The 27405-nt window shown below is 38.7% G+C and overlaps 2 protein-coding genes across 2 annotated transcripts in view; one reads left to right on the top strand and one right to left on the bottom strand.

The window, feature by feature from the left end:
• LOC122553373 (SRA stem-loop interacting RNA binding protein) overlaps nucleotides 1–3866 on the top strand; it is a 14182-nt gene extending 10316 nt beyond the window's left edge. The window contains exons 3-4 of the mRNA XM_043697042.1: nucleotides 2992–3099; nucleotides 3740–3866. Of these exons, the coding sequence (XP_043552977.1) occupies nucleotides 2992–3099; nucleotides 3740–3814 (183 nt within the window). The 3' untranslated portion in view covers nucleotides 3815–3866. The remainder of the gene's footprint in view (nucleotides 1–2991; nucleotides 3100–3739) is intronic.
• snw1 (SNW domain containing 1) lies at nucleotides 3457–27310 on the bottom strand. The gene is made up of 14 exons (XM_043697037.1): nucleotides 27205–27310; nucleotides 20846–20999; nucleotides 18391–18552; nucleotides 17993–18088; nucleotides 16666–16772; nucleotides 14391–14495; nucleotides 14004–14073; nucleotides 12336–12401; nucleotides 10493–10609; nucleotides 10226–10367; nucleotides 9412–9508; nucleotides 8517–8634; nucleotides 5715–5878; nucleotides 3457–4320 (listed from the first exon to the last, which is right to left on the bottom strand). The coding sequence occupies exons 1-14, from the start codon at nucleotides 27216–27218 to the stop codon at nucleotides 4116–4118; spliced, it is 1617 nt and encodes a 538-aa protein (XP_043552972.1). The 5' UTR covers nucleotides 27219–27310; the 3' UTR covers nucleotides 3457–4115.
• Between the last annotated feature and the right edge of the window lie 95 nt (nucleotides 27311–27405).

The raw sequence follows: 27405 nt of genomic DNA, 5'->3' as shown, positions 1-27405 counted from the left end.
GTTAAAGTCCCCCATGACAACCACCCTATTACTTTCACTCTTCTCTTGAATCATCCTCGCAATCGTTTCTTCTACGTTTCTAGGACTATTAGGAGGCCTGTAAAAATCTCCTAACAGGGTGAGCTCACCTTTCCTATTCCTAACCTCAGCCCAAACTACCTCAGTTGGCGAGTCTTCATCCATCGTCCTTTCCACAGCTGTAATACTATCTTTGACAAGCAATGCCATACCTCCCCCTCTTTTACCCCCACCTCTGACCCTACTAAAACATTTAAACCCTGGAACCTGCAACAGCCAATCCTGTCCCTGTTCTACCCATGTCTCCGTAATAGCCACAACATCGAAGTCCCAGGTACCAACCCACGCTGCAAGTTCACAATTCCTAGACTAGATTTTTCAGTTTCTGTAATCAATACTGTAGAGTCCTCAAATTCTTGATGCACTATTGAGGCATTTCATATTTGACAGAGTCCTGGATGAGAAACTGGTCAGGCATGTTGCATAGAGCACTGCTTTTTATTTTCAGTATCTTACTTGCAAAGATGATTTTTAAAATTTACATTAAAGGATATTTAATGGCTAACATGGATAAATGAGCAGGTGTAGTTTAATGTTAAAAATATGATTGTTTTTTGAAGAATATAGAAGGTAACACATCTTAAGTTGGAAAATTTCAGATATTAATTTTTTTGGGATGGAGCTACAAGAGTCATTAACAGTGACATTAATGCTCTTGACTTGGGTATGCAAGATGCAATTTCAAAATTTGTGATGACTAAGTACCATATTGTGAACTGTGAGGAAGGTAGTCCTAAACTTCACTGGCATTGTCAGGGTGATTGAAGGATCTGTCATGTTGCAAATTAAACTTAATGCAGAAAAATGTGAAGTGTTAGGTTCATTCTCCTTATTCCAAAAGGTTTGATTCTAAAGGGGAGGTACAAGAACAGAGAAACCTGCAGATATGTATGCACAGCAGTTGAAGTTGACAGGGCAGGTAGAGAAAGTGGTTTAAGAAGACTTACAAATTCCTGGGTTTTATAAATAGAGGTATTGAGTACGAAAGCAATCAAGGTATGATTAAGGTTTCATAAAACATTAATTTGGCCTCAAATGGAGTTTTGTGACCAATTTGGGGCATCCACTTTAGGAAGTTTCCAAAAATATTTAGTAGCATGGTTCTGAGGATGAGAAATTTCTGTTATATGGATAGACTGGGGACTGTTTTCAATGAGTAGGTTGACAGGAAATTTATTAGAGACAGTCAAAATCATGAGAGGTTTGTACAGAGATGGGGAGAGAATATCAAGAACTGGGGGATTTCCATCTTAAGGTACTTTGCAAAAGAACCAGTGGTGACATGAATTTCTAAAAATAGAGCAAATGGTTCGGACCCAAAAGTTTCAAAATTGATTCATTGGTGATTTTCATGAGACTTTGCATCTGAAGAGAGAATTAGTAGGGCTGGAGAATTTAAACTGCCTGATTTCCTCCTTTTAGAAAGGCTGGTATGTATAGGAAAGATCAGTAGCCTTTTTCTACATGACATTGATGCTAAAACTTTGAATGATTCTGGAGAAGAAAGGGAATTATGGATAAAGCAATTGGAAGATTACTGGAGGGTGAGAACTTATTGTGAAGACAACTAAGAAATTGGGCTTTTTTATTCATTAAAGGTGAGAAAGTTGGACAATGATTTTGGCTAAGCTACACAGGGTTATATTGACATTGTTTCATAAGAGCATGAGGCACAGGAATAGACTTTTCAACCTGTTCAATCATTCAATACAATCATGTCTATTCTTCAACCCTATGTTTTCCAAAATGGCCACAGGTCAAGGACAAACTTAAGATTATGAATTAGAAAACAAATCTGCACTATATTATATAAGTGAACACTACTTCATGATACAAGCGAAGTATATTATTTGAGGAAAAGGAGAAATGAAAATATGATTGTCATCCTCTCATGTACAATAATATCATTTGGAGTAAAACACTGGAACAATTTTGATATGCATGCTTTTGTGTTCCTGTGCGCTCGTATTCAATGATTCTAGACATGGATGAGAGCTGGTGGTTATGTTCTGGTAATCTAGAGATCTGGACACCCCATTCAATGACACACATTTGGAACTCTATCATATTTTACATGCTATTAATTAAATCTGAAATTTAAAAGATGACCATGGAACTACTGTATTGTCATAACCCATCTTGGTAACAAATGTCTTTTAGAGAAGGAAATCTACCATCTTTTACAAGGTCTGGCCAATAGGCTTCTTCTCATTTTTGAACCCATGGCAATATGGTTGATTCTTAACTAACCCTTGAAATAGCCATCCTCTATTGTGAATAAACTTAAAGGAATCCAGCTACCATGAGGAGGCTTCTTAATGATTACATACCATGTATGTGGGAAGTGGTTATACTAAAAGTAGGGGCAAGGTCTGAAGGAGAGTTAGTTGTAAGCTAAAAATTGTGAATGAGAAATTGGAATGGAAGTCTCAATGAAAAAGTGAATGATGCCAGTTGCTCATCCTCTAGCTTGTTTTTGTAATTAAGCTTGACAGAGGCATAAAGGATTTAGCAGATGAACGGACATGAAAACAAGGGATTAAGAGTGCTGAAACTGAATTTATGGGGTGAATGGCACATCATGGCTGCAAAAGTGTTTTTTATCCTGAATTAGGAGGTAGCAAAATCAATGGTGAGAGTTATGGATTCTGTGGAGGAAGTTGAAGGTGATGGGTTGGTTATTTAAGCTGCATGTCACGTAAGTAGTCTGGTGCACATCAAGAGGAGCTGGTGAAGTATCACTAAGTGTAACAAATGCACATTAGACTGGCTACATGTGAATATAGGAAAACTTCAGATTGAATGTTAGGGAAGGGTTATTGTTATCATTACCAAAAGTGAACTCCACCTTACATGTTTGTGAACTGTTCTTGAAATTTGTAAAGTTCAGCACTATGGAACTTGATATTGCAGGACAAAGAAACTGGATTTCACAAAGGATTCTGCTGGGTTGGCTTCAATACAGAAGAAGGATTTCAGAATGCACTGCAGAAAGAACCACATGTCACAGAAGGGGCAAAGGTAGTTTCAGAACACTGATTTATTTGTACTCCAATTAATGGATTTACAAACATTTTTCTATAATTAACTTTATATAGATTCTTTAAAAAAGCTACTTTTAAACCTGGTGCCATTTTCAGGTTCTGGCAAGTGCTTGTTTCATGTGTAAATTTTTTTTGTTGGTTTACAGTGTCTGGAACCACAATATATAGTGTGAAAATTAACAAGCTTTAAAAAGGAATGCAGTATTAATCACCCGAGGTTGGGCAGAAGTAGAGAATGCTTTACTGGATTAACTGCTGTATAAGTTGTGTATGTGCTCAGTGTTAATTAAGTCAAATGAAAACATCATCGTCCCTGATAGCAAAAAAAATCAAATGCACAAGAAAGATTTGCTTTATTTTATAAGTAAACAGAAGTGCTACCAAACAGTGGCACTAGCCAGTAACCTATGATACAAAGGCCAATTTTATCCAACAGCTTGAGTGCTGACTGCTTCCTAATCACCTGGTTAGTATTGTGGACTGTGCAGATAAGGTAACTTAAACTTGAGTTCTAAAGCAGCAATTTACAGCAATACATTCCATGGGGATAATGTTGGTAATGCATTAAAGCAGAAATTGAAATTGGATAACTCATTAAAAATTTATTCTCTTCACAGCTTCAAGTTCAGAGAAACAGAAAATTGCCTCAAGGACGCAGACAAAATAACAAACTCACTGAATCAGCAAGTTGACAAGTTTGAGGTGTTTGTCCAAATTTAAATTAAAGATGGTGACTTAAAAGACTTCTGCGACTTACGTTGTTTATTTATAAATCTTGCTTTGTAGACGTAGGATGTTTACTCTAGTTTTTCAATTAGAAAAAGTGTAAACAGAATTTTACTTTACAGACATGTCAATAAAACGCCCGGTAGAGAACTCTAACAGAGTTCCAAGATGTAATCTATCATCATATTTCATTGTTGTTGGTTGAGAAACAACTCTCAAGGATATTGGTTTGAATTAGGCGGCAACAGGCTGTACTTCAGAGTTCAGCTATTCCTTTCTTCGCTTCTTTCCCTCATGTTCATATTCTTTTGAGCGACCACTTTCAGGCCTCTTTGAACCACCACCATGTTGCTTGGCTTCTTCCAAGAACTTATCCAGACCAAAGGGATCTTCTTCATCTTTCTCAAACTGAACAGGGCCTTCACGACGCTGCCTGCGGTCTGTGCCAGAGAATTCTCTGTCTGGAACAAACCTAAGGAAGAACAACAGTTAATGGACAGAACAACAGTTAATGGATAAAACAGCAAATACTACCATGCTAAATTACCATAGTGTTCAGGAATGCATAAATAAGGTGGATTAGCTACAGGAAATGCAGGGTTTGGGGGGAGGGTCATAGAATGAGAGATATACAGCACAGAAACAGACCCTTCGGTCCAACCCGTCCATGCCGACCAGGTTTTATCCAATCCCACTTGCCAGCACTTTCCCTCCAAACCTTTCAAGTTCATATACCATCCAGATGCCTTTTAAATGTTGCAATTATACTAGCCTCCACCACTTCCTCTGGCAGCTCATTCCATACACTGACCACCGTCTGCCTGAAAACGTTGCCTCTTGGGTCTCATATCTTTCCCCTCTCACCCTTAACATATGCCCTCCAGTTCTGGACTCCCTGACCCCAGGGAAAAGACTGTCTATTTATCCTATCCGAGCCCCTCACTATTTTACAAACCTCGAGGGTCATTGCTCAGCTTCTGACACTCCAGGGAAAACAGCCCCAGCCTATTCAACCTCTCCCTATGGGTCAAATCCTCCAACCCTGGCAACATCAAGTTTCACAACATCCTTCCGATAGACAGGAGACCAGGTTTGCATGCAATATTCCAAAAGTTGCCTAATCAGTGTCCTGTGCAGCCGCAACACGACCTCCCAACTCTCATACTCTTACCAATAAATGAAAGCATACCAAACGCCTTCTTCACTGTCCCATCTTCCTGCAACTCTACTTTTAAGGAGCTATGAACCTACACTCCAATGTCTCTTTGTTTAGCAACACTCCCTGGGACCTTATACACTTACTGCATGTTGGGAAAGCAAATCTTAGCAGGACTTAGCACTATCTCAGTGTGGACTTGTTGGGCTGAATGGCCTGTTTCCACACTAAGGATTCTGTAAGAAAAACATTCAACTGACAGACTTACCATTGTCATGACACTTTCGTACACATTAATGCAACTGAAGAATTCTCAATGACCATCATTTGAGTTCACCTATATCCCAGAAATATTAGTATATCTTATTGCAGAAAATATTCCGCTAAAACCCTTATTGTCTCTTTCCTTGATGTCTTATTTGAAAGCTCCAACTCTTAAGGGGTGAAGGTTAACCAACTCAAGAAAACAATCATTCCTAAAAACAGATGGGTTTACACAATTTCTACTACAAGTTATGAACCAATAGCCAAAGGTTGGAAACAGACATTGACTTATACAAGTATTGTGTTGAAGTATTTAGCCTGTTGCTTAATATTGTTCTGGAACCAGACAGCGGCAGGTGAGATTAAGAGAATCACACTGATCTTAAATGGAACTAAAGTTGATACAAACACATTCTTGTACTAAATCATTAAGAAAACAAACTCACCGACTATTTTTCATAAGTGTGTCCAAATCATCACCATAAGTGTCTTTATCAGCATTCTTGTTTGGTCTGTACACATTTTGGGCCATTTCCTTGCCAGTTCTCCAGGGCTGATCATAAACATTGTAAAGCTCATCCTCTCCTCCAGCAAAGCCACTGTCCATCCCCTGGCAACATAAAACAAGACTTGATCCAAAAGAAATTTCTCAGTAGTACTAACCAAACATTAGAAATGAAGACGTTGCTTGTTTGCTTGAATCATGTTAACTTAAAGAATGCAGTTTTGGGTTTACATGATTTCAGTAATTTCTATTAGATACAATTTGAACCTGAAAACCAAATGGATTTTTAAAAAGGCCATTCTTAGTCTTACGAGATTTAACTAACCTGTACAGTAGATAATTACTTGACCTCAGCACTAGAAATACAAATGGTCTTAAGACCAGTCATTCCATTCTTAGAGTACATGCATATAGACTCTATGAATCTTCTATAGTCATGTTCTATAAAGCTTTTCACTGCCTTAAAGTCTAATTTTATTTTTACTTATGGGATATAGGCATTGCTTGCGGGGCCAGCATTTAATACATATTCCAAGCTGCCCTTGAAGGTTGTGATGAGCTGTCTTTTTGAACTGTTATATCAATTTGATGTAGGTACACCCACCATGCTGTTAGGGCAGCAGTGCAGGATTTTGACCGAGCAACAGTGAAGCAATGGCAACAGAATTCCAAGTCATGACAGTAAGTGGCAGAGAGCGGAATATGCAGTTGGGTGTTCCATGCATCCAATGTCCTTGTCCTTCTAGATCGCAGGGCTGTGGGTTTGCAAGGTGCTGTTGTAGAAACTTTGGTGAAATTCTACTGTGCATTTGTGGATGGTGCACAATGCTGCTTCTACACACCAATGGAATGAGTATCTGTGCTATTCTGAACAGGCTGCTTTGCCCTGGATGGTGTTAAACTTTGCGTATTATTGAAGTTGTACTCCTTCAAAAGTCAGGAGTATTCCATTACATTTCTGATTTGTGCCTTGTAGGTGGTGAACAGGATCTGGGAAGCAGAAGGTGAGTTACCTTCGCAATGCCTAGCAATTGGCTTGCTTTTGTAGCCACAATGTCTATGGCTAATTCGGTTGAGTTTCTGATCAAAGGTAACCTCCCCCCACCAGAATGTTGACAATGAGGGATTCAGCAATGGTAATGGGTGATTCTCTCAATAGAGATGGTAATTACCTAGCACTTGTGTAGCACAAATATTAGTTGTCAGTCATTACTCCTATCCTGGGTATGGTTCAGGTCTTGCTGCCATTGGACATGGACTGCTTCAGTATCTGAGTGTTGAATGGTACTACACATGCCCACTATTGTTCTAGTGATAGAGGGAAAGCCACTAATAAGGCAGCTGAAGATTACTGGGCCTTATTTACTCCTGCAGTAAAAATCTAGAGCTAAGGTGGCTGACCAACTGCAACCATCTTCCTATGGACTAGGTATGACACCAATCACAGAAATTCCACCTACCCCCAACCCCACTCCATTTCCCACTCCAGTGTTGTCAGAGTTCCTTGATGCCACACTCTAAAATACAGCCTTAATGTTGAGGGCAAGTACACTCACTTCACCTCTAGATTTCAGCTCTTTTGTCCATATTTGAACCAAGACTGTATGACATCAGGAGCTAGAAGAAAGTGAGGACTGCAGATGCTGGAGACCAGAGTTGGGAGTGTGGTGCTGAAAAAGCACAGCAGGTTAGGCAACATCCGAGGAGCAGGAGAATCGGTGTTTCGGACACAAGCCCTTCCTGATGAGGGCTCTAGACAGTGACATCAGGAGCTGAGTGGTAGCTTGGTGAAACCCAAACAGGATGCCAGTGAGCAAATTATAGCTAAGCGAAGGCTGCTTTATAGCATTGTTGATGATGTTTTCCATCATTTGTGATAATTGACAGTAGGGTGGCAGGATGGTATTTAGTCAGATTGATGCAAATTTTTAACCACTAGACCAGCTTGGCTAGGGACACAAGACTTGGGCTCCAGAATCCGTTCAGAACTATTGCTAGAATGTTGTCAGGGACCCATAGCCTTTGCAGTATCCAGTACCTTCAGCAGTTTCTTGATTACATGGCTGAATATCTGATGCTGGAGACCCCCAGGAGGAGACCAGATAGATCATCAGATAGACACTTTGGCTGAGATCTTGTTGGAAATGCTTCAGCCTCATTTTTTTGCATTGATGTGCTAGGTTCCCCCATTATCAAGAATGGAATTGTTTGTACACCCTTCTCCACCAGTGAAATGTTTAATTGTCCACCACCAATCATGACATGTCGTGAAAGGACTGCAAAACTTAAGATTATATATGACGACTGTAGAACTGCTTAGCTCTATCATTGCTACATTTGCTTTTTGGTATACAAGTAGTTCCATGTTGTAGCTTCACCAATTTGACACTTCAATTTTGGGTATGTGCAGTAATGCTCCTCTTGCACTCTTCACAAAAGTTTCAAGGAGAAAAAAAAGTAAATTTTTAGAGAATTACAAATTTTGGCCTTTGCTGGGGCGATTACTGTTTACGATTCACAGGGGGAGAGGAGGTGGTGGCCAGCTGGTGAGTGTTGGAGTAAGACTAAAGGTAACAAGTGCATGTCTTCGCTGTTCATTTGATGTTAAACTGAAGCGAAACTTAGCCAACTGGGTAAACCTATTAAAGCACCAGCAAATTTTCCAGACAATCCCATGAAGAAGAATAAGACAGATAACTGCATAAACCACCGATATTCTTTTGTAACAACCACTTTAGTTTACCTTGTTCTGATTGAAGAGTCTTTGGTCATACTGTATTTCAGTTGATGCACGTGGATTTGGTACACCCAAGGCAATTAGTTCACTGATGTCTCGGTCCTGATCCCTTTGCAGTTTGGACCTGATATTTAAATAAGTAGAATGACTTATACAGCAGATTTAGTGCACAAAATGGTGTTGCAGGTTAGAGGATATTAGAAAGCTTCATTCTCCACAATTACAAAATTGCTAACCCTCACTTAACTAAAACATTATATCAGGCATATCTGAAATTATACCAGTTGGCTCGAAAGATGAACTTACATTGCTTCCAATAGCCTTTACTAATGTCAGCCTGTGCTCAGTGGTAACACTGTCTACTCAAAGCCAGGGTGTTGTGGAGTCAAGGACCATTCTAGAGACTTAAGCACAAAAGCCATGCTGATATTTCAATGGAGTATTACCAGCATAGAAGTTTTTGTAAAAGAAGAATGTCTTTCACAAGTAGTACTGGGCTTATATGCTTAACAGGCTAAGATTCCACGTCAATATTTGAAAGAGAAGGGATTTTCTGATGCATAGTCAAATAATGATATGTCAAAGATGACCACCAAAACATTAACTTGTTACTTTTGTCAATGCTGCATGTGGAGCCTTGCTGTGTTCAAGATGAATACTATATTTCACTACAAGCCTAGAAAATAGCAGTGAGTGCACTCCCTGCCTATAAACCTGCAGGATGTGAAAGGTACTATATAATTGTAAGTTTCTTTCTAGAAATAAAAGTGATAACCTCTAGGCCAAAGGTTTTGAGGTGGGAAAATCATGTTACTTTCTATAACATGCACTGATCCAATGCTCAAATAAGCAACATTTGTCAAAAATTTATCATAATTGTTATCTATTAATTCTTAGGTACCTCTTATCTGGGGCAGCTCGAGCAAGATTGCGATCATGCTGTCGTTCTTTTCGTCTTTCATGTCGAATTTCATCTCGCTCTCTTGTCTCATTTTCCTCTTTAGAAAAAAAACCCAATACTTTTATGAATAAAATATAAAAAATGATTTTTGTTTAAACAAATGAAGGCTACCCTTTGTGTTAGACTACTGAAGGTCAGACTTTTGAAATAAATAGAAATGAAAACATTTTGGATGTATTCTCCTTCAACGGGATGCAAATTAATGGTTTAAGGAAGTTTACAAATTAGAAATAAAACAAACCCCTTAAATGACTCAGATTTGTTGCATCATGCAGTTATTTTCTGTTTGTGATGTCCTTAAGAACATACATAAGTCACATGGTCAACACCAAACCAAGATTATAACCTTTTGGAGGCCAGAGCTTGAAAAGGTGGTAATAAACTGATTACATTGTCTGCACATACTGGTTTGAGTAACATTAGCTCGGGACAACAGATTGCCCAAGAGTGGCACTAAAACATGAAACTGGGCTGATTTTATTTTTGAAGTTGCATTTACATTTTCTTAACAAAACATATGCTCATTTAAGGATTTGAACTATAAAGGAAACATAGCTAATCAATACTGAATATGTAGTTGCCAACAATTTTGTAGAAAGCAGATTTAATAATCTACAACATCAGGGTGCTTTCTGCTCTCAAAAAAGTTTACTTGGCAGTCTTTGAACTTAAAAGAATTACAAGTTTGTGAAATGGAGGCACAATAAGATGGATGCAATGCAAATGTAGGTCTTCCTTTACAAATGTCTCATACCTTTTTCTATATGAGTCTTGATACCAGCTCTCCTCTCCCTGGCAATCTGAGCCAATTCTCGGAGCTTCTCCTCCTTCTTCTCTTTCTCCTTTTGAGCCATTTTCCTTTCAACTTGTGCTCGCATCTCTACAGCTTCACGAGCCTGTGTACAGAACATAAGTCAGCTAGGGAATAGAATTGCTTCTAATGACCTTAATAGGTTAAGCATGGAGATCGCACAAACTAGCTTATATCTCACAACATTTCAGAAGTTCAAAAAAAATTTACCTTTCTGTCTGCAATGTAAAGAGCCTCTGCAAGCTTAGCAAAGTTCTCATTAATGTGAACCGTTTGAAGTCCTCGGCCATCAGCAGCCAGACGTTTGTCCAAAGGAATTGTATAGCCCTGGAACACAAAGTGCACAATGCAGAGTTGTAAAAAAAAATGGTGCATCCAGTACCTCAATCAGATAATTAAGGCAACACAAACCCTTTTTAATAAAAAAAAGGGAATGCAGATCCTAAAGGTCTGGCCAGCTAACTCAGTTCAGGAGTCTCAATTTTCAACTTTCACCTGTTATTTTAATGAGGCTTTCGATAAGGAGTTGTACAGTCTCATTTGGAAGTCTCCATGCCTTTTGATCGGCAATGTAAACTTCACGAGTTAAGTCTTCTGGACCAGAGGGAAGAAAATCCTACCAATTCAAGAACTGGCTGCTGTCCTCAGTCCAAATATACTACAAAGTTTTACACAGAAATTCAATGCTAAGAAATCAACAAAATACTGAATACAAATATTAAGAGTTTATTGGAGTAGCTCTTCACTGAACGATAAAGCTTGTCAATATATTAGTGTAGGTGAATGAATTATTTTTGTTTAATTACGGATAAACCACTGAAGCCTTGGTTCAACATTTCAATTAAGTGCAATTTTCAACTTCCTTGGTATGAGCCTGGAGTCACATTTCAGCAGATTCAGAAACATTTGTACAATCCTAACTGAACATAATGACAAGAACATTTACCCTAAGGGGATATTCTGTAGAGGTTCTATCAGGTTGACAAATTTCCTGTAAGCAGAGATGCTGAGGACATCTAGCTCATTGAGAGAGGCCTTCCATGTGTGTACCTCAAGCACTGTATTTTGCTGAGATCAACTTAAATCAAAATCAGTGATTGGTATAGTCAGAGGCAAATGTGGGATTTGGGTTAGTTCAGTGTAAGGCAGACTGAGAGGAGACTGATCTTTACTAAGTCCCACACTCCTATTTCCTTCCTATAGGTGGTTAGTACTTCTTGATCCACATGACCAATCCTCATTTTTCAAACTGCAGTACTATCTTCTGTGCTAAAAGTTTTTTTCCCTAGGGTACTCAAAGCTAAATATATATCACCAGTTCAGTTTTTAGAATGTCAATGGATTAAATTTTATCCAAATTAGCTAGTGATATTAAGATCTCTGCAAATGCAAGTTCAACTTTCTTATGGCAGAGCACACTCTTTAAGACACATCTTACGCTGAAGCTTTTAATTGAGTCTCAATTAAACATTTATTACTTACGGCATTTTTTTGCACTGAACTGAACAAGGTGAATTTTATTTTAGGGAAAGATGATGGTTTAGGGGTAATATGACTAGGTTAATAATCCAAAGACAAAGGCTTTGGAAATATAGATTCAAATACCACCACAGCTGTTATAATTAAAAATTCAATTAATAGATATGGAATAGAAAGCAGATTTCAGTACCAGCATCATGAAACAATCATATAAACCATCGAGTTTACCAAAGCCCTTAAGGGAAGGAAATCTGCTGTCCTTGCCTGGTCTGGTCAAAATGGAATTTCAGACCTAGAGAAAGCTTGTTATCTCTTACATGTTCTCTGAAATGGTTCAGCAAGCCACTCAGTTCAAAGGCAATTAGAGATGAATAACAAACACTGACCTTTCCACTGATGCTGACATTTCATGAAACAAAGAACAAAATTACCAACCCAATAACACCATCTGAATTATTTCACATTTTTCATTGGGTTTATTGGCAAATTTGAAGTTAAAACTGAATTATAATTAAGTTTACACCAGATACAAATACTTATAAGTAAATACAAAAAGGTGAGACTTTTTGTTTACCTTTGCGTTCTTCCAGTTTGATATGCATGGAGGAATCTTCCACTCTTGCTGTTCTTTCACAGTCATCTAAAACAGAGATCAAAATGCGGTATTAAAGGAACCAACGAGTTCAAACAAGGAATTTCACAACAGAACTGACTTGATGAAATAAATATATTATTATGGCAGCTTAAGGGTTTTATCATTTAGGAAAGAAAAAAACAACATTCTCAAATGCACATCACAAAGCATTTGTTCTGAATTATTTTTAATTTGCAACTACTTGAAAACTGTTGTTACGCAGGTGAATGTGTAACCAGCAAGATCTCAGAAACAGTTAACTAAATGACTCAGTTAAATGGTCAAGGTGAGAGAATTTAGAACACTCAGAAGTGCCACCTGTTTAAGTAGTAACATGTGATCCTTTGTTCTATGTAGCCAGGAGATGCCACTTTGGCTTCATTCAAGAAATCAGTGTACAGTAATGTCAGCCTGACACATCCTTAAGAGGCTCAGTATTTTGGTGTTAGGGTGACAAACAGCCAGAGGTTACAGCAGTGCAAATTGTTATTTGATCCAGTTAATTAGCTTTGCTCACATCTTTTAGGTATTTTATTTTCATCCACTTGCCTGTTAAAAGCTAATATTGACTGTCTGTTCTAATGACAGCTCTATGTTTTAAAATAATAAACTCCAGCCCATGTCTTTGATCTTTTGATCATCTCACAATGATCCAATTTAGTTATTGGCCCATCAATTGTTATCTAGCATCTCTTACTACCATGCCTGTGAATGAGAGCCAGCTGCAATGATCAAAATAGGTTGCTGTTACACCTTAGAAAACAAGTGGACACATGTAATTCACTTGGATCACTATTTTCATGATTTGGAAGGAGACAGATTGACAGAACAATAAGTTGAAAAATGGATTATGCAAATGTCTGGTGGTTCCAAGTCATTTTTAATGTAGTGAGTGATTGGCATCTGCAATGTCATGCCTGAGTGTGTGAGGTTGGTTCAATCATGTTATGCTAACGGGAATTAGACTTTTCTTAAAAGGTAAAATGTGCAGCATTACAGGGAGCAGGCAGATGAATGACACTGCATTTGAAGGGCCAATGCAAATACGATGGCTGTCCTGTGCTATGACTATCCTGTGACTATGAATATTTGACCCTCAATACCCCTCAGAGTGCACAGCAACATTCATATCTTTTAGATATTTGATTGTTTCAGTAATTATTACCTTTAATCCAGCCCCAGATTGCCCAAGAAAATCAAACATATTTTAAAAGTAAGGTTGTGAGTTGCTTTGCTGCAAAGTATTTTGTTTCACCATTGAAAGTTTCAAGGCATTTTGGGCTGTTAGCAGTAATTGCTGATCTGATCTATCACTGCACATGTATTAGATTTGGCAAGTTTTACCTTTCTGGCAAAAGATAACATAGCAACTTTTAATTCATCTGCAGTAATCAAGTTTGAATGGCATCAATGTCATTATTCTGATGCAAGGTTTAATTAATTACTCCCAGAGCTGTGGAGCCATCCAAATTTACTTTTCAGTCAGGTTTCAATAAAGATATGACAACAGCTGGACTGACTATTTCTGCTGTTGTGTTAAACTGCTGTAAAGTCCCAATGAAATGCTGGCAAGCACTATTATTTTGCATTAGTTGATTGTTGCCTTACCTTTCTGCTTGGTGAGTGCATGACAGGTGCAGGTGGTGATGGGGGACCTCGAGGAATCTTCTTGTTAATCCTAAACACAAATATGACAGAACAGCACTGGTCAGCAGTAACATGCCAAGCAGTAACAGAGGAATCAGAAACACAATACAGTTGCCAATCTCAGCACTGAAAGGCAGTGCATAATAATTAGTGGATGTAAAACTGCCAAAGAAGCACACTGCCCAATGTCATGTCTGATCACATAGAAATGTCATGCTGGGACCCTTGAAAGTCAGCATACAGAGTTCATAGAATTCTGAGTTTTACATTTGCTGTTAAGTAACAGCAAAACCATTGTGAATCATCAAAAAAAACTGCACCACTGAAAAGTCTCCTCTATTTACTTACTTGAATCGAGGTGGTTCCATTGGGTCCTTTTGCATTTCCACCATCCTGATAACTCTCTGTTTAGCCCCTGAGTTGAAAGCAACGCCTTGTTGGGAAGGAGTGTATCTGAGCACAACAAAGAAAGAAAAATGAAAAAGCTGTACAGATAACTCCTTCCTGCTCCTGTTCCGTTAATGTTGATGTCGCCAATGATCATCTTGCTGTTCTCATACTTCTTACTTGCATGCTGCTCTCCGGTGAGCACAACATAAGTGTAAAACCAGCTCTATTTTGCTACTACCCCTCTCTCAAGCCCTCATTGTCACTGGTCTGTCACATTGCTAGTCTGACTCCAGTAATGGGCGAGTAGAGATCCTTCAGCCAAGTGTTACAAAAACTGAAGCCATTGCATTTGGCTTCTTGTCACACATCCCAATCTCTAGGTAACAATACACTGGTAACTCTGAGGCTGAAAAACATCTCTCTCAATTTGGGTGTCATTTTTAACCTTAAGATGAACTCAGACAATAAGTCTGACCCAATTACCAAGTTCACTCATTTACAGCTTTGTAACCTCAACCAGAACCCATCATCTCATCCTCTGCCAAAACCCTCATCCATGTCAGTTATCTTTGGATTTGACTATTTTAATGATTTCCTAGCAGTATCTCCCAGCCTACATCAACTCAAGCTTACTGAAAATTCTGCTGCCTGAATCTTAACTCTGACTAACATCCCCTTCAGTCATCATACTTATGCTTGCCGACCTGGTAAGGTCCCAACTTCAAAATTCTCATTCTTTTCACTTGCCTCTCCCAGTATTTATAACTTCACAAACTCTCTGTACTCTTCCAATCTTGACCCAAGAACATAAGAGACAAGGGTTGAGTAGACCATGTGGTTCCCCAATGTTGTACCCATACACAAAACAATCATGGCAGATCTATTGTCTCAACTCCACTTTTACACCTGTGGCCCTTGACTCTCTGAGAAACCAATCTGTCTATATCAGCCTTAAATATATTCAATGATGGCATATCCACAACGTTACAGGGTAAAAAAATTCCAAGTATTCACAATGTTTCGCATTAAAAACTTTTAATTACTTCACATTCCTCACTCTAATTGGCCCGTATTGGCCACCCTGTTTCTGGTATGTAATTTATCTTCTAAAGACGGACACAAAATATTTGTTCAACGTCTCGGTCATTTCTTCAATCGTGATGATAATTTCTTCTTTCTCTGCCTCTAAGGGCCCACCAGTTATTTTAGCTTTTCATCTTTTCTCCCCTTGCACAATCTCTTGCAACCCATTTTCTATTTATACCCTTGTTATCAACTTTTTGGTTGCCCTTTGCTGGTTTCCAAAACATTATAAGCCTCTTCTTTTATTTCAATACTTAACTTTCTTTGTAAGCCAAGAATAGATCTATCTTGTTAAGAATTTTTAAAAAATGGAATGAATTCTGTTGAACATTTCACTAAATATTTGCCCATTATTTATATTGCCATAATTTTGGTCTATTTAATCATTCAGTTTTAGCCACACCTACTAATGCCTACATAACTGACTTTAGCTAAGATTATTGTTTGTGACTGGAGTATATAATTTCCAATGTTAATACTGTATTCAGTTATATTGTGATTCATTTTCTCACCCCCCCAATCCCCAAACACACACATACCACCACCTCTTAGAACAAAGGAACATAATCTGTAAATTAAGGCTGGATCATTTAGAATTGAAACTAGGACATGGATATGAAAATCTGCCATCCGTTTCCCCCCCAAAAAAGCAGAATACCAGGTCACTTTCAATTTTCAAGATTCCAACTGTTAAATTTTTGTTAGGTATCAAGTATTCAGGCGGAGGGAACAAATTGAGGCAAGAGTCAGCCAGGATCAGCCAATGACACCAGAATTGAGAAAGCTGCTTCTTTTCTCATCATTATCCATTTGTTACCTTAGAAGAACATGGATAGCTGATTGGCTATGTTGATGTTTTGGAGCCAACGTGAATATAGTACACTAGAACATTTGAGCATTTGAAGTGTCAATGGTCACAGTCACCAAGCTGACACTGCAGGAAGAATCTGTTGTGAGATGTACCCCTTCCTCCTTTAGAGGGGAATACACTTAAGCTTCCACTCTATCACTTTCCAACTAATCTGAGGTCATTACAGCTATGCAATCAGATATCACACCCAAGCACTGCAGAAGACAGATGCACGAACTTCTTGGTCAGTGCGCTCACTCTTACAGCCAAAATAGATACCAGCTGAGTAATTTTTCTAACCTGATGTACTGCGCAGGAGCGAGTTTCTCAGCTGCCCGAACAGGCATAGCTGCTGCAACCTTCTGTGAAACCTGTTTTTCAAGAGCTGAACGTGTCTTTTCAGTCAACTGCAATGAAGATAAAGACAATTTAGAAGATTAATATGCACTTCTGATCCTCCAGCTTTCATTTATTCAACAATCCAAACAATGAAACAATTCTGTCTCCAAACTTCATTATTATTAATTAATTGGTTGTTTTACATAAAGCAGATTCAGCTGCCGAATCATTTTAATCTTAAAACCAAGGTGCTAGAAAGAACATGTCACAACACATATGATACCACCCATTTTCAATAGTTACGTACATAATCTTATTCAAGTCTTTTTTTCCAACAATATAGATTTGGCAATTTTGTTTCAGACAGACAGCACAGGCACTATCTACTCTAGGACACAATTATCAGTAGTGCTGAAAAGTATTCATTCTGACATTAAAAGTCTCCCTAGATTCCAATTCCACCACCGTAATTATTGGGAGGCCTCACTCCAGCGGTCATTCATGTGAAGATCTTAACTATTAATATCAGAAGGCTACAATCAGGAATGGCAAAACAGTGATGCTTCTTCTCTATATATTAGCAATATAGCCAATTGCAACAGCCATACCATATATATCTGCCAACTGAGCAATCAGACTGCTCTGAAATGAAAACAAAAAGAGAGAGTTAACTGCAAACTTTAACTCCTACATATTATTTCTTTGTGTCTCACTGGGTCAATTGGCTCAGACTCAATCTCTGTAATATGTGTAGAATATGTATTTAATGGTAACATGAAAAATTAGATCTATCAGCATTGAAATATCTCAAAGTGTTCATGACATTTTTTAATCCAGTGAGTTAATGCAGATAAACAGAATATTGCAGCTTAATATAAGACCTTTCATAAAGAGATGGGGGGGGGGGGGGGGAAAGAGAGGAAGGGGTGTGTGTTTGTGTGTGTGGGGGCAAAGTTGACCTCGCAAACTGCAATATATGGAACAAGGACAGGATCAGTCTTTGTACTGTACCTATTCTATACTAGATCATTCCAATGTACTCAATGGGTGATAAGTCACTTTATGAAACCTAATCCCTTGTTTCATTCTTACATATTGGTAGACATTCCACTCAGATTCCATTTCCTTACTTCATGCTTACAGAACTCTTTAAAATCTCCTCCAACCCCATCATTGTGACAACACTTCCAACATGTTTCTATCAAGTACCTCATCATTTCATATTTATTCCTGACAGCAATACATCTCATGCCAATACAAATACCAGCACAGCAATAAATACACATACCTCCTTTATACTATCTTCGTCAGGTCTCTGCAATTCAGGATCATCTTCGTTGATAATTTCTTTTGGAATCAGATCTGTAAACTTGCTGTAGATCACCTGTACAGGGAAGAAATAAATTGTTTTTCAACTATCAGTAAAAGCTATTTCAGTTTGTCTCAGAACTGTATAACAAATATTCTAATGAAAGATGGAACCCATTACCCATCACTTCACAGATGTTGTGTAATTTAAAGAAACATTGGTTGGGACAGCGCAAAAAACTGAATGTTGGAGCATTAATTCACATTAATACGAACTGCCCAGATGGTACTTCAATTCTGCTGCTAGAAATGGAAGACGGTAATTTAACAGGTCAGTGGATAGGAATTGGACTGACAGCATGATGCATATTGTGGTACCTTGTCTTTTGACTGTCCTTGTCTAGCAATGGCATCAAATTTGATTTTTCCTTCTGCATCCACTTGAATAGCCAATGCATTGGATGCCTTTTTCTTGCGACCCATTTCCAATGGAAATTGTGCCATGTGGACCTCTGGGAATGCACCTCCATCGCCAAAATCCTGGAAGAAGAAAATAAACACCAAATCTTAAATCATCAAACACCGGGAAACGCAAGTCACATGCAAGATGGTGCAGGGCAAATTAATTACGGCCATTTACATTATATGAAGCATACTTAACATTATCATATTTATTTTGGAAATGAAAAGCTTTTATTTTTATAAAAGTAACCACAGGAACAGCACGCAGATTTTGTCTCATAGTGTAACTAGTGCTAACTCCCAAGTATTACCTATTGATTCTCACAATTATACATTTGGCCAAAGTTATCACATTCTTCAAGGTAACAAACAGTGATATCCAGGTAGTTTTCTTTCTCACAGTGACCCCAATGCAGTTTTCAAACAATGCACTCTCCAAGCAACGTACCCCTATCTAATTATAGCGACTGTTGCCATAACTCCTCCATTAACTTTCTTGGGAGGCTATTTGGAAAATTGAAACTTTTTTTTTGCATAAGATGTTGAAAGGCCCTTATATTTATTGATATGCTTCCCTTTGCACATGAAATCAATTGTTTAGATGTTTACCCCAATATAAAAGGTTAACCTGATTTGAGTACAGGAACAGCTGACCCACCTTCTTCTGATAAAGCTTTGGATATTTTCCAATTGACCTACATATCTCTGGAGTGGGGGGTGGGGGGGAAGACTTGAACCCAGGCCTCTTTGCTCAGAGGTAGGGACACTACCACTGCATTACAAGAACCCTTTGATGGGGCACTGCGATAAACATAAAAATGTGCTCAATCTGATTGTTGCATTTTAGAAAAACAGGGAGTAATGAGTGATGGAAATCAGGAGCTTCAAGGACCTGCATTTGTATCAGTGTAAAGCGGGAGGTTATCAGGCTATATTGCCAAATGTACAGGGACTGTAATTGGGAGCACTGTTGTTTTATTAGTCACATACCATGTAGTGATTTTCTCAGGACTGCATCCACTAAGCTCCATCGCAGTTTGAGATAGTATTATGTTCCTCAGCATTGAACACACTCTGACCTGAAGAGCTTCAAGTTTAGTCTCTCAAAGTCAAGGAGCAGCTGTGCAGCTGAAGATGATGACGTGACAGTACATTGCATGGAACCCTTCAATCATAATATGCACTGATATAAGCCAAGCAATTTGAATGATAGTCAAATAAAAATAAATTACTTTGGATGCTGGAGATCGAAACAAAAATACGAAGTTCTGGAAAAACTCAACAGATCTGGTCGTATCTGTGGAGAAAGACCTTTTGCATCCAGAGACTCAAAGCTTCTGAAGAAGTCACATTAGATTCAAAATGTTAACTCTTGTTTCTCTCTTATCTTATGCTATTACACCCGAGTTTCTCCAGTAATTGAGATTTTAATTTCAGAAGAGTAAAAATTTATGTTTTTATGGCTCAGATTTTAGCCAATAGAAGTATAGTGAATGAACAGTATTTCACCAAAATCTACAACAGCAACAATATGAAGGAGGAAGATCCAGGACATAAAATTGATTCTACACAAAGAATTGCCATGTTAAATTATAAATTCTTGTTTTGCACTTTAATATGATCTAATTATAAATAAGTTGAAACTTTATTGCTGGAACAGCACAGCAGGTCAGGCAGCATCCAGGGAACAGGAGATTCGACGTTTCGGGCACAGGCCGTTCCTGAAGAAGGGCCTGTGCCCGAAACGTCGAATCTCCTGTTCCCTGGATGCTGCCTGACCTGCTGTGCTGTTCCAGCAATAAAGTTTCAACTTTGATCTCCAGCATCTGCAGACCTCACTTTCTCCCCTAATTATAAATAAGACATGTTGGGGTAAGGGTAATAAAAGAACCTCAAATACTGGCAGTTTCTTAAAAAAACACTGGAAACCTAAAATCTGTTCTGATATATTTGACATCAGACATACCTTGGATTTTCGAACATTGAAAAACTTACAATGCACTTCTAGTGTTTTGTCTTATTTTGTGCTGTCACATGATTGCCTACTGTGCATTATCGGCTCACCTCAATATATGAATGGCCAATGTGTTCAAAAAAGCAATTAAACATTTCATAGAAATAAAAAAGTGCTAAAATATAGTCTCCTGCCTGTGATAATCTGCAGCATTTGTGAATAAAACTGAACACCTGCAGTTCATTGAAAGATATTCTACCTCTGCCACAATAGTTGGCAGTGCTAAAGATACAAATAAGCATCAAGATTTACTTTGTTGCAATTAATTAGCGTTGCGGCTAAATATTTAGTTTAAGTACGAGTCTTGTGATACTGAATAAATTGCAATTGCTCAAGCCAAGACATTGCAGATGTTACCTCCAAAGTGCGAGGAACCCATCCCTTTCTGTGTCCATACGGGGGAGGTTCTCTCCTCGATGCCACTAAAGCGGTCTGTCTAACTCTTTGGGAGCGAGCTTTTTCCTCAGCTTCCAGCTGATCCTGGGACAGCTGGGTTGGTGCAGGTAAAAAACTTGAAAGTAAAGAAAAGAACCATTATTTTCACTGTTCCAATCAACATTCACAAAAATGCCAGTACTACTGGTGCAAAAGGATTAATTAGCTATGAAAGTCATCAGTGGTGAGATTTCCGGGCTCGCAATCTAGAGGCCTGGACAAATGATATGTAAGCGTGATTTGTCTGCTGTCCTTACATTGTCTGGCCTACATGCAATTCCAGATCCACAAACAACATGCCCTCTGAAACGGTCAAGCAATCTGTTCAGCTACATTAATCATTACAGAAAACTAAACCAGATGAACCACTTGGCAGCCCTTAGGCACTAGATCCAATCATGGCAAGCCCAGTCAACCTTCCAAAATCTCCAGTGGGAGTTTTGTGCCAATTTTGGAAGAACTGCCCATAGACCAGTCAAGTGCCATTCTTGAATCATCCTCACCAAGTCATACCTGACAGCCAATATTACAGATTCTGTCACCATCCACATTCGGACTGTCCTGCTGATGACACAGAGTTGAAACGCTCAGTGATGTACAGTGGACAGGGAGTAGACTAGGTGTCCTAATGCTCACTCCAGTTCTTAGGTGGTTACATGGGCAAGGAAACTTTCAGCTGGTTCTGGTACTACTTCAGCTGATAAATCAGTGCTGCTCTACGTCACAACAACTTGGAAGCAACATGACGGTAGTAAGGACACAATGTTCTATGATGTGGAGCTTCTATGCTCATCATTAACAGTGGTTTGGCAAGTAGTACCATTGAGCAAGCTTAGAGCCCTAAAGGACATAGATGCCAGACAAGGCTTGTGGCAGGTGGTGAGAGAACAAAAAAAAAAAGGGAAGACCCACTCAACATCATCTACAATTTCCCTTTCAAAGATGAATCCAAGAACAAAAGCATTGGTAGGAATGATTAATACATAGTCCTCGTGTATCATGGTAAACATTCAATATGTTATATGGCACCACCATACTAAATGAAGTAGATTCAGAAGAGATCCAGCAGTTGAAAATTGGGCATCCGTGAAGCTCCGTGGGCTATCAGTAGCAAAATTATTGTAAATAACTGATGCTCAAATTCACTTGGCTTCAGATCTTATCACCACCTTGGTCCAAACACAAATAAAATAGCCAACTCCAAAGATGAGAGCGACTGTCCTCTGGCTTAAGACAAGTATGACATCAAGCGGTCCAAGCAAAAGGGAAATTGGGGAAAATTCTTCACTAGTTGGAGTTAAAAACCAGTACATAGGAAAATGCTGCCAAGAATTCAGATCCTGTTAATAGTGGAGCATTGTGGAACAGTATTGCCGCAGAATGCTAAGGGAAGATCCACTCTTATTGGTAACTTGTGTGGCACAAATGTCATCTAACAAAAAAAAAAATGTGACCAGGTCATGCTGCATGCAGGTACAGACTACTTCTCTATCTGAGTTATCAAAGTAATACTCTGTAATCATCAATGAACATTCGCACTTCTAATGTTTTGAAGGGAAGACGCAGCTGAAGATGATTGGGCTTGGGATACCACCCTAATGAACTGCAGCAACAATGTCCTCCAATTGAGATGATTGACTCACAATGGTTGGTGAATGGAATGCACTGCCAGCAGTTGTAGTAGAGTCAGATACATTAGGGACATTTAAGCAACTCTTGGAGACGCAGATGGAAGTTAGTGCAATGAAGGGTATGTAGGTTAGTCTGATCTTATAGTAGAATAGAAGGCTGGCAAAACATCGAGGATCGAAGGGCCTGTACTGTCCAATGTTCTAAGAATTGGACTAGCAATATAAATACTGTGGTTAGATGGCACCCCATCTAACACTTTAAACATTCACACTCTCACTGATGCACAGCGGCAGCTGAATACACCATCTACAATATACACTGTCGCCTCTATCATCCAGAAGGATAAAGACAGCAGCTGTATGGGACAAGACCATCCAAAATTTCCTCTGATTTTTCTTCTTGCCTCACGGACCTCTGAGGTCCCTGTGTAACAACACATTTAGAAGTAGAAGTCATGCATCAGCAGACCATTCAACATGTGTGGAGCTTCACATTGACTGCATAGCCACAGAGGGAATGTTGCCATTGCTCACAGATTGTATTCCAAGCCACACACTGTGCTGACTTGGCACTATAATCACTACTGCTTCATAGTCGCTGGGTCAAAACCCTGGGACTACTATCCTATAGGAGTGTCGATGTACCCATGCCACATGGATTGCTGTCAGTCAAGAAGGCGACTCACCATCATTATCTCAAGATTAATAACGTGCATGAAATGATAGTCTTGCCAGCAGCACTCATATCCCCTGAACAAATTTAAGAAGAAAAAAAAAGAGATATGCAGTTATGCAAAATCCTTTTTCCTAAAGGAGATGCAATGCATAATCTATGACAAGCAGGTCTGGGCACAAGCCTGGCATAAAACATTGTAAATGTTGGTAAAATAGTAAACTTTGTTTGGTAAACTGATAGGTCAGCTGAAAGATTTTAGAACATCACTCCTGAAACAAATTCCACCCTTTCAATCCCTGTATCAAAGATAATCTGGTACAAACTATGCAGAACTGTAATTTATCAAATATTCAATAAAAATGATTTTACAAATCGGGAATTCCATGATGAATCCACTAAGAGTATCTTTCACCATAAGAAAATAATTGAGTTTTCAGATGAATAATGCCCTTAAGAAACACTCTCTTGGCTTTGTGAACCAAACATACTTTACCACACAAACTGTCTTAAGGGAAATAAGCAAACTGAAGGTTTAGTCATAACCTGATTGATACGGTCAACAATTTTTCTTTGGTAATCTTGTTTTGTTCAAATGCATTCACTCTCTGCAAGCTCACATTACCAATACAAATAATAGATGTTTGTAGAAATATAACATAATAAGGTTAATTGTGCTTTAAACATAGATGCAGTTGATTCTGCAATGGACATTTACTTCCACTCCCAGTTGAGACAGCAAACAAAATCACATTCCAAAAAAGGAAACTAAACATAAATTTAAAATGTTAAGAGTTGGAAATTCAGTTCCCTGCTGTTGTCTGCTCTGCATTTTATTACTGTCATGATGATCTCATCTTGGCCTCAAATGCAATACCTTGTACTCTCCCAATAAACTTTTAACCCATTATTAATTAAAAGTCTGTCTATCTTCTTGAATTTATTCAGTGCCCAGCACGCATGACAGATTTCAAGGAGTAAAGACCACCAACAATCTGGCAGCTCCACCCATGTTAACACTACAGTGAAGAAAGCACACCAACACCTCTATTTATCCAGAAGGCTAAGGAAATTTAACATTTCACAATGACTCTTATCAATTTCTGCAGACATACCATAGAAAGCATCCTATCCAGATGCATCACAGCTTGGTATGGCAACTGCCCTGCCCATGACTGCAAAAAATTACAAAGAGTTCTGAACGCAACCCAGACCATCTCACAAACCAGCCTTCCATCCAATGTCTCCATCTATATTTACCCCTGCCTCGGGAAAGCAGCCAACACAATCAAAAATCCCTCCACCCCAGTTACATCTTTTTCCACTGTCTTTTATCCGGCAGAAGATACAAAAGTTTGAAAATACGCACCAACAGATTCAAGAACAGCTTCTGCCCTGCTGTTATTAAGCTTTTGAAGGGAATTCTCATATACTAAAATTGATCTTTCTCTGCACCTTCTTGGTAGCTGTAACACTATATTTTGCATTCTGTTCTATTCCCCTGAAGTACTTATGTATGGTCTGATTTGCCTGGATACTTTTCTCTGTACCTTAAGATCAACATTAAAATCAAATCAAAGATTCCACAGATTCCTGATGCTTTTGAAAGAAATAACTGCACCTCACCTGTTTTAAATCTGCCACCTCTTAGCTTAAGACTATGATCTATGGTTCTAAATTTGCCCACGAGAGGAAACATCTTCTATACATCTACTTTGTTGAACCCCATTAGCATCCTATATACCACAAATAGATGCCTGAAACCTAGCGAGTATGGGCCTGATCTGCCCAATCTCTCATCACACACAAGGACTTTCATCTCTGGAATTAATATAGTGAACCTTCTTTAAACTGTCTCCATTCAAATACATTCTTTATCAAGAAAGAGGAACAAAACTGTACAGAGTACTTTGGATACGGTCTCATCAATGCCTTGTACAGTTGCAATCACACATCATTATTTTAACACTCTATTCCTTTAGCAACATATGCTAAAGTTCCATTTATCTTCCTTATTACCTGCTGAACCTGCATACTAGTTTTCTGTGATTCATGTCTTTGAAGAACTCTAGCAAATCAGTTAAATAGGATTTACCCTTCTGACGCTGAATTCGGTTTTGACTTTCCAAATGTCCTGTTACTACTTCATTAATAACGAATTTCAATAATTTTGTGACAGACGTTAAACTAACATCTATAATTCCCCACTTTCTGTCGTCCTCCATTTTTTAATAAATGGTGTTACCTGAGCAGTTTTCTAATCCAGTGGAACCTTCCTGAAATCAGGGAATTTTGGAATATTATAATCAATGCATCCACTATCTCTGCTGCCACTTTCTTTAGGATCCTATAATGTAGGCCATCAGGCCCTGGGGGCTTGTTTGACTTTAATGCCAATAGTTTGCTCGGTAACTTTTCCCTAGTGATTAGGAATGAATTAAATTTCTCTTTTTCTATAACCTTTTCATTTTTTACTATTGGGATGGTTTCAGTAATCTCCACTATGAAACTGAGACAAAATATTGATTTGATGTCCCTGCTATTTTTGAGTTCTCCATTATAATCTTCTCAATCTTGTCCTCTACGTAATGAGGATTGACTTTAGCTACTCACTTTGTTTTTATATATGTTTAGAAGGCTTTGCTAGCGATTTTTATATTTTCTGCTAGTCTTCATTCATACTTTAATTTTGTTCGTTTTATACTTCTTTAGTAACCCTTTGATGCTCTTTAAAAGTTTTCCAGTACTCTAACCAGTGACTGACCTTTACAATATAGCATGCCTTAGCTTTTATGGTATCGTTATGTCCTTGCTTATGCATAGATGCTTCCCAGCCTCCCCCTACATTACTTCTTCCTCACTGGAATATACTTTGGAGAAACCAAACATCTCCTTCAATATCTACCACTATTCATCAACTGTCCTACCTTTCTGGCTTATCCATTCAAACTGTCCTCATGCCTATGCAATTATTTTTGCTTAACACCAGAACACTAAGGTGGGACTCAAATTTTTCATCCTCAAACTGAAGTTGAAATTCTCCCCGGCCCCACCCTTCTCCCATTTATCTCTCCACCCTAGAGGCTCCCAGCCTCATTCCTGATGAAGAGCTCCTGCTTGAACCGTCGATTTTCCTGCTCCTCGGATGCTGCCTGACCTGCTGTGCTTTTCCAGCACCACTCTAATCGTGACACTATAGTCACTGTTGGATATGGATTTGAACCATGCTTACTCAAGCAATATGAGAGTCCATCAGGCATCTGCAAGCTCTGTGAAAGCTACTGAATTCATCTCATTCCCCTATATCACTTTATAACCTTTTATGGCATTTCATTTTTGATGACTGCCAATATTGCACTCTTTGGTTTGGGTGACGGTTACCATGGCAGCAACTATGTGGTAACACTATATTTATTACACATATCCTAAGTGGTACATTTAAGAACAAAACCTTAAAGTTAAATCAGTAAACCATTTGAATGAAGGCAAACAGCACCTAAGTACAGAATTGTTAAATACTAAAGCGACTGAATTACAACATTAAATTTTGAGTAGAAATATAACATTTAAAACGCTAAAAAGACATCCATATCAAGGCTAAGTTCCACCATTCATCAATCCAGTTACTCGTTAACAAACTAATAGTCCCTTTAAATCTGATGGTTCTCCTGTCACAACACCAGAAACAAAAGTAACTTCAAGTATGATATTTTCAACTGCTCTCCTCCCAATGCTTCTTACTTCTTCAAACTAGGAATGGGCAATAGGTAAAGGCGAGGCTTTGTTGGGCCTAGTCGGAGAAGACGAAAAGGGGCTTCATTGAAAGCCAGAGAGATTCCGGAGACACAGATCCGTCTGAAGTCGCGCCTTATAACAAGACGAGGAGGGGAGAGGAAAAGAAACGTTTGATGGGATTTGGGGTCGAATCAACACGGGAATTAAAACAATCAAAACACATACAACAGAGAAACAACAACCTCGTCAGCGCCATTTTCCTCCGGAAAGTTGCAGCCACCGTACGTCTGACGTCACGCCGCACACCTCCCAGACTTTTGCGTATGGTGTCATCACGTACCCACCTCTCCCCTTCCTTCTGACGTCATCAGCGTCCCTTGACGCCTTTACGTCTGCCCTCCCGAGGCTCCACCATTCCTGTTATAGTCGCCGACATCCCTTCC

This window comes from Chiloscyllium plagiosum, chromosome 10, assembly GCF_004010195.1.
Source record: "Chiloscyllium plagiosum isolate BGI_BamShark_2017 chromosome 10, ASM401019v2, whole genome shotgun sequence".
NCBI lineage: Eukaryota > Metazoa > Chordata > Chondrichthyes > Orectolobiformes > Hemiscylliidae > Chiloscyllium > Chiloscyllium plagiosum.
Note: the sequence above shows the minus strand (reverse complement) of the source record. Positions and strands in the feature narration are given on the sequence as shown.